General features: G+C 39.6%; 1 protein-coding gene across 1 annotated transcript; it reads right to left on the reverse strand.

The window, feature by feature from the left end:
* Positions 1-6,032: 6,032 nt before the first annotated feature.
* On the reverse strand, positions 6,033-6,484 carry LOC147896317 (cytochrome P450 72A68-like). The gene is made up of 2 exons (XM_087382263.1): positions 6,351-6,484; positions 6,033-6,240 (listed from the first exon to the last, which is right to left on the reverse strand). Exons 1-2 carry the CDS (start codon positions 6,482-6,484, stop codon positions 6,033-6,035), a joined length of 342 nt encoding a protein of 113 aa, XP_087238389.1.
* Between the last annotated feature and the right edge of the window lie 2,205 nt (positions 6,485-8,689).

Here is an 8,689-nt window from a genome sequence, read left to right on the forward strand (position 1 = left end):
GACTGCACACCAAGCACTTCCAAACCCAAAGGGCCAAAAATTGGATCTATCTATCGATGAGCCTCCACCACTATAGTATACCCTATTGCATTCTTAGTTTTTACTACCAAAGGATTTTCTTGATTACAAATTCCTGAATAGTCTCCAAAAACTCATTTAGCCCATGCTTTCTACCCCTCATCACTTCTAGAAGTTAGGCTCCAATGCTGTAGCTAGCACTATAGTGGGCTCAAATGTGCCTTCCCATACACCAACTTCTTGATATTGGTTAGGCAAAGTATCTAAGCTAGAACTCATCCTCTTAATAAATTCACATTGAAATACATATTTCTTAGGAAAAATGAAATGATGCCCATTCTTAAGAGGGACAAGAAACAATGATGCCAGTTCTTGTGAACAAAAAGTCATTCTTAAAGGATAAAATATCTACTAATTTATTGATTAGTAATTGAGGCTAGCACACATCTTGCATCCCTCATGACATGCCCTATTTTCTAATATCTGGAGTAAATTTAATGCTCGATGTTTTGAGGGACTACAAAAGAAGATGCATCCTATTCTATCTTGAAGCATTGGACCACATGCTTGATCCTCATCTAAAGGCATGATGGTTAGAAATAGATCGATTTAGGACCATTCCTATGCAACTCTCAAAAAATCAAAGTGTGGAATTTTAGCTTTGACTTGTATAGACATGAGTATGAAGAGATCTTGGAAGAGTTGGCTGAGGTTGACCTAGTTGCACCCTAGTTTACAGAGAATAAGAGTAGGTGGAGGATCGTAGGGATATTTTTTATTCAAAAGTTGAATTTGAATTTGGGTGACCTCTAGGGATCCTTGATGTGGAGAATGACATGTTTAACGGTTGGAAACCCTCTTTGTGTAGAACAACATAACTATTTTTGCATGTGATGAATAGAGATCTAGCTCAATTGTGCATTGAGCATTCTATAGTGTATCATGTAAACAAGTCCTAAAGTGTAGGTCTTGGCATTCCAAATTTGACCCACTACATTCAAGGGAGTAAGATATAGAGTGATGAAATTATGCACAAAGATAGATTAAGGAGTGCAATAGTTTACAAATGATTTTTTTGCATTAGCCAATAGCTGAGAATGAGAGCATAGAGCAACTAAAGGAGAGAGAATAAAAAAATCTCTCACTCCCTATTGACATATATTGACTCAATTCTCCACAAACTATTATAACAAATGGAATTTGCATGAAACAATGGATATTGCTCTTATCTTCTTAGAATTTTCATTTGTGATATTAATAATGTTTAATCATGTCTCTATTCACATTATTGATCTTCCTTTCCTGAGTGTGTGTAAGAACACAATGCGATTGTAAGGGAGGTGAGGGAAATAAATGTAGTATGCATGATCCTTGTTGGTGTTAAGTCTTAGAACGCAAAGATCTTAGAGAATTTCGAACCCTATCGCTACTGATCAGTCCACTCAATGCACAACATTCAACTCTATGGATTTGTAATTATACACAAGTGAATGTCAATTTTGCAAAGTGTTGGGTTCTGCAAACCTATCCTAGTTGAGCTCCATATCTTTGTCAAAGAGGATTTATTTGCCTATCTTATGAGCTTGATTATTCCTTTAAAAGATGGGTTGAGTAAAAAATATTTCCAACAATCTTCTTTGACATTTGCAAAGGTACATTTTAAAGTGTGAGAGGGTCTCAATAGGTTGGGATTTTTAGTATTTAAGGTTAAGATCCTTAGTCTGAAGCTTCTAGTAGATATCAAGAAACACATTATGACAAACGAGCTTTAATAGTCACCTCTTTACCATTCTTATGACAAATGAGCTTAGTCACCTCTTTACCACTACACTTGCACCATCATGCTTCCCTTTTCGATGACTTAATCCAAAGAAATTCCAAGTTATTTATAGGTTTGTAAGGCTATAGTATCAAGCAAAAAAATAGAAGGGCCTTGCGCCCTTGGACTAAGATGTAGCAATATCTGACCAGACTTAGTGCCTTTTGAGATTTACACCGTGATCCCTTAACCAGTGATGGTGCAACATAAAGCAATACTGTACAAAAAGTATACCATGTCATAAGAGACATAATAGTCTCTTTATGAATCTTGTTCTCCCCCTCAATCTCAATTTGTCCATAGGTTATCTTGGTTACTTGGTTACTACGCTAATGCACTGATTGTATCTCATTTTGCTCCTTAAATCTATATAAGTCTTATGCAAATTCAACCATTGAAATGACAATGTCCTTGAGAAAATTTCTCAGGCACTCCTTAAATTTCTCAACCTACCATCTCACCACAAATTTTAAATTGCCCAAGATGCTTTATCCACAATTTTTGCACAGTGGAGACTTCAACCTCCTTGTATACCAATACCTTCTTGATTTCATTCTTCCCTTGGTCATTTTAAAGCAAAAAGACTCTCGAAAGAACAAACAAGTTGCAGCTATAAGATAGCCCTTAAGCAAGCCTCTTTTAGTTCTAGATTATTATAAATTCATGATCATAACTTTGTAGCAAAGAAACACTTTAAGTTCTTTTTTAATGTAAAGAACTTTTGATACTATTAAGAAAAACAATATAGATGTTCTATATGTCAAGAAAGAAGCTTTCCTCACATCGATACACCACGTTATTAACTTTTAGCTTAGCATTGATGCCATGAGATGCAATCAAACAAGAATCTTTTGATACTATTAAGAGAAACAATATAGATGTTTTATATGTCAAGAAAGAACTTTTGATACTATTACGAAAAACAATATAGATGTTCTATATGTCAAGAAAGCTTTCCTCACATCGGTACACCACGTCACTAACTTTTAGCTTAGCATTGATGCCATGAGATGCAATCGAACAAGAATCTTAATGACCATTCTACAAAGGCCGCAAAGTCTTGCTTGGAATCAAGTTCAAAAAGTCATGATATAAAGGAACCATGGTGGTCTCATTCATTCTACTAAATGCCACTGTGATATGATTTCTATGATTTTCAAAGCACTATGGACTTGCTTTCTTTTTATCTACCATTGCTATAAGAATCTCTAAAGAACCCAATTTAGATCTACATATATTACAAGGATCTTACATATATATACAATTGCAAGATCTTCATGAGTGCTTCTTTAAGGCATGCATCTTTTGCTACATATCATACAATAGCATGATATGCAAAGGATCTTACAAGAGCATATCATGGAAGATTTTTATGAGTGCTTCTTAAAGTTTTTTGTGCATATTTATTAGGATCCATTAATCTATACGCTTAAGGATGTCCAACAAATCAGTCATGTTATACAAACATTTGTGAAAATGAATAACTTATACTAGGATAATCGTGTGCATCATGATGCCCATGAATGCGTAAAGGCTCATGAAAGCAAGGAAGAAAAACAATAATGTGAAAGGTCTAAAAGAAGAGAGAGATACTTCGCTTAGCGCTATTAAAGCGGCAGAAATATTTCATAGTTACAGGAGGTGCATGAGCTCACATGCCCTGTGGGCGATACATGCCAAGAGGATACGTCCGAGTACTGACGGCAAATATACAAAGCACTTAAAAGTACGTACACAAAAGCTTTAAAGGAAGCGTATACGCCAAAAAACAGGTTGAAAATGTGTGCTCACCTTCGAGAGCCCATAAAGATGTACGTTTCGTGCATGGAGATTGGTTGTGATTCGCAAATTATAGAAATCGAAGAAAGATTGATTCTTTGCGACTAAACTCCATGCATGAAAAGGTCACAAACCATCGGGGACCTTTGATTTGGGTTCTAGATTTTTTGCATTCTCTACAAAGCCTTATTGACTTGAGAGAAATGAGTAAGACAAGGGACTTCGCTTGCTGTTGCAGATTTTGCTATGTTTTCTGAGTGAAATGCAAGTAGAAAAGTGTCTCGTGACGTTCAACACGAACGTGCTGCATGTGGATACTTTAGTGAGGTTTGATCCAAGCGTCGGCATCCTCTACATGACATCTCGCTGAGCAGGGAAAGGTCATGCATTTTGATGCCTCGAAGATTTTTCAAGGCGGATTTGGCTTCTAATGTCGGACTGTAATCTCGTGTGATGTGGCAATGAATTCCATCAATGATTACTACTTACAAGCGACTGATGAGCAGTGTTCTTTTTGCCGTCGTTGACAAACCAAGCTGAAATAGATGTGTCACTTATCTCTTTCCACGCTTTTCTCAGACAGTGTTTTCGTTGTTTTGAAGAGGGTCCACTTGCCTCACAATTTCACAACTGTAGAACCCGCACATTGAAATCATGAAGTTAGTTCTACGAGTGACTCTCTAACTTCATAAATGCATTCTCTGTATATTGGCCTTCTATCATCAAATTTGGCAACCGTTACAATTTGCGGAGCTGCCGCCGGCCATATCCGAGATCTTGCTACAACTAATTGGAGACCTTCCAGCACCTGAGATATTCACGGAGTGCAAACTGTCGCTTTTGTAGAAACTGGCCCGCTCCGCTGACCATATGAGTTGCGTGATTAAAGTTGATTGAGATACGAACTCACGGAGGCCTTGCTGGGATAGGTGAGATAGACCCTTCTCACAGTGTGAAAGCCTAGCGAAAAGTTGGAATCGAAGTAGAAATACAAAATTCCAAGCTTTTGTAACCGCCGATATATCATAGGCAACAAGCTTACTGCCGAACAGTTGCTGATGCTGGATTCCACTTCCAGTCCTCCTCTTGCAACTCCGTCTTTTCGCTTTACTGCGATGTCGGCTCCTGGTTTGCTTCCACTTTCTCACGCACTACATCAGCTGCAAGGGCCCCGCCTCCTCTTGAAGAATGACACCAACCAAAACTCACCTACCTCCAGTTTTGTACATTCGATATCCTGGGATGCTCGTCTCTCTTTGCATGGCATAGAGAGTGGATTATGTCAGTTAGACGCAAAAATACACTGGTAAAACGCAAAATCCGAGAAGGATTGCTTACCCACATGAGACTGAATGCCCTGCGAAAGCCTGCACAACGCCAGCTGACCTTAGGACAAGCTCCATGCGAGATGCTGACAGTCAAGTATGGAGGAATATTGCTTGACTTCGTGTTGCTACATCCAGAACTATCAGCCCTTGTCAAGCATCTTGTAAACAAAGTAATGTTGAATTTCTGTCTTGTCAAGGCGTATCTTGTAAAGAAATAGTATTGTTAAACTTGCGTACCTCAAGATTTTTGGCCTGCCTTGGAGGTCTAATTGGAGATGAAAAGCGAAATTCGAATGTTCAATTTTAAAAATGCATTTCCTTTTTATGATTTGTCCAATTCCACTTGCTATTTCCTCTTTTCCAAAGGATGTCCATTTCATGAGCCACCGGAAACGAGCCAAAGTCTAAATTGAGCAACTGGGCAATGAAAAATGTCTATGTAAATTTGTTTCATGATAACTAATAAAAGACAAAAAATATTTTCATGCATTGCTAGAGCATGGACAAGCACATGTTTAATAATGGAAGAAAGCTCCAAGTTAAAAATATTCACCCAAAAGCATTGAAAGGTGCTTACTTTACATTGTGTTTAAGGAAAGATACATTTGGGATTGATAGTGCATCCTAGGTATGAAATCACTCGCACAACAATATGCAAAATCTCTTCCACTAAAAGAAACCTGTACTACATTTTGGGTTAATAGTGCATTGTAGGTATATAATCACTAGCAATGATCTGCAAAACAAAGCTCTTACTCTAGATCCCTTGCAAAAAAAACAAAACTTTTTATTTATGCATAATTTGGCCTTTTTACTTGGCCAGCACTAGGACGTTTTTTCAAATTCTGAAATCCTGTGCTTCCACATGGCACAATATACACCCTTAGATTTTTTAAATTCTGAAAGCCCAAAAGCTTTGAAAGCTTTTGAAAAGCTGCGTAAAAAGCCAACTGCGTAAAAAGCCAAGGCAAAACCTTTAAATATAGGGTAAATACATAAAAAAACATTGTAATTTCAAGTGTGTTGCTGTTTGTTCATCATCACCATCAGGTTTGCTTCTACTTCCTTACTTGCCTTCAACTCATTTATTAGATCATCAATCGTTGTTTGTGCTTGCTGTTGTCCTTCAGCTCTTGATCCTGTGCAGCTAATATCAAACCCAAAAGATCGCTCCCATATGATAACGCACCGCCATCAAAGGCAGACTTGCGGCGCGACTCCACTATATCACGAAGATCTTCGTTGATGCTTCTCTCCAGCTTCATGCACTCGCGATTCCCTGCAATCGGGAGAAGCCTGTCGCATAACCGGGCATCCGTATAAATTAGCTCTTCATGACTAAAAAGAGCTGCAAGTAATGGATTCACGAGATTGAAGCTAAGCTAGGTCGTGGCGGAAAGACATACCGATACCCTGGAATCAACGTGTTCCAAACATTAAGTTTTGACAAGAGATGAAGAAGCAACACTTGTTTTTCAAACACAGCTTTCCCTTTCTGATAGCTGGAGCTGAAGGATGTGCGAGCAAGAATGTCCGCCATGGCATTCTTGATGTCACGTGCAACTTCAATCTCAGCCGAGTTCCCTCCATGTTTGTCGATTTGCTTCTCCCAGGATCGAACCATTTCTAGTGAACTGGAGGACATGTCTGCAACCATTTCCTGTGGGTAACATGTCCTGCTTAGAAACTAGAGAAACTGGTCTCGGTTTCGTGACAGGGATTTGGTTGTTCAATATTGACGTCTGTAGGAAATGTAGAGGCTAACCTTGAGTTTTTCGGCAAAGAACGCAGGACGAAGGATGTTGCGTTGGTTGTGCCAATCTTCACCATTGGCTTGAAGAAGGCCATGGCCGAGCAACCTTTGAAAGGACTTGGAGATGGAATCAGGTTTCTGAAAGTGCTTCACATCGGCAGATAGGAGAGTTTTGATGTACTCAGGGTTGCCAATGACGAGAGTGGGTTGAGTACCCAACCAGAACATGAAAGTGTCAGCTGGCATAGCCAAAGGAGTGAGACGTTAGAGCTAGTCGTATCCACAAGCGATGGAAAGACCACGAAAAGCGTGGTTGAGAGGAGTAAATTACCTGCGAATTGGGAGAAGAATTTGAGGTGGAAGGGGAGGATACGAGGGAGGAGAAGGGAATGGTGAGAGGGGGAGGGAAGGTCAGAGAGCTGGGCAAGAGCACATAGCAAGCTATCTGAACATTTTATCTTTGGTAGGGTCGACAAGTTCGACAGGAGCTCATTGTTGGATGGGCACGAGAGGAGCCTCCAGCTATCGCAAACCTTCTCTTGGATTTGAGAACGCACTTTTATATTTCCATAGTCGTAATTTTTTGGAATCTTGCAAAGGCAAAAATTGTAACTACAATTACTCGAAGATGTGTGAAGATGATTACCTGGATGGTTTGAACATCTTTGATCGTTGGATTGTGTATAGCTTTTCTGCTTGAATTTTTCATCTTTAGGAAATTGCACATATGCTAACAAACATATCCAAACATGCAGAACATGAGGAATGCATATTGACTAATCATGATTGTTTTTCAGATTCCAACATTCCAGCAAAGAAATAGGCGACTTCTCGTCGAGCTGTGGATGTCACAAAGGATACTCCGCGTAAGTAGAATGTACGGTCATTTCAATTCTGAAATGTTTCTGCACCGTCTGTTGCTTTGGTCCGCATTAATGCGCTACACCTCCAACACTGAAGGTGACTATTCAAAACGGGGGGATGGCACGTTCCCCTATGATATATAATTTTTGGAGAGACATGTGCCGGCTCTCCACCATACATTACGTATGGTTTTTTTTTTTAAACACCTCATCTTCAGCATGCACACTTCTTCACACATTTTGTTTTTGCAAGGGAACATTACATTTGCTTGGTTCGACCAACATACTAATCATGTCTGCAACACTTCTGTTTTCGAGATGTTTGCAGCCTCCAAACGAGTGTCTTCTCCTAAAGGTACGCACAACAAAATGTATTTGCTTGATTCAAGTTATTTTATCAATTCTTTCACCTTCTAAAGATAGAGGTTCAGTCCATTTTGTTTTTTCTGTTGCGTTTAGACAAAACCACGTGAGTGAAATTGTAGCAAAGTTTCGGATGGTTTTTATTATTAATCCCTGTAGGTGTTTAAACCCGAACATAAGACATCGATTCATGTCACGATGTAGAAATGACTATCGGAAACTCCTTCGAACATGACCATTCGTCAACGCTCAGAGCAGCCAGAGGTCGAGCTATTCAACTTGATATAACATCAAGAAAGATGTCCTTGAGGCCAGCTACGTCATCGTGGTTGACCATCACAGATAGATACAAGCAATGGATTAGTAATTGCTTCAGGAATGAAACGGAGCTCATATCACCTGCCAACACATCTGGATCCTACTTTGTCGAATGTCAAATGCGCGGCCTCATATTGAGCAACGAGGACCTCGAGATGTATGTGACCGAATACACGCAAAGGAACTTGCTAGCGACTGACCATACAGACCAGTTGATCAGTATGATATTGCAAAAGGTTGCAATCATCCGAGACTGCCCGATGGAAGCGCCTAACATCGACCAACAAACCGTCGAAGGGCCAACACGCGCGAGGATGTTGGAAAAAATGGCCGAGTTTTGCACCGTCGCCAATGCCGCATTGACAGTAGAACAACAAAGAGTCTTCGAAAGCCTAGCTTCAACAAGCTCGGGGCTGCACGTTGTCTGTGGAACAACAGGTAGCGGCAA

The sequence above is a fragment of the Dipteris shenzhenensis genome, chromosome 12, assembly GCF_047967505.1.
Source record: "Dipteris shenzhenensis isolate YYH24624 ecotype China chromosome 12, Dip_SZ_1.0, whole genome shotgun sequence".
Lineage (NCBI taxonomy): Eukaryota > Viridiplantae > Streptophyta > Polypodiopsida > Gleicheniales > Dipteridaceae > Dipteris > Dipteris shenzhenensis.

Coding starts and splice junctions, on each gene's coding strand:
- LOC147896317 (XM_087382263.1), bottom strand. CDS start 6,484: ATGGCGGACATTCTTGCTCGCACATCCTTCAGCTCCAGCTATCAGAAA. Junction 6,241..6,350: donor ACGTTGATTCCAGGGTATCG/GTATGTCTTTCC, acceptor GTTATGCGACAG/GCTTCTCCCGATTGCAGGGA.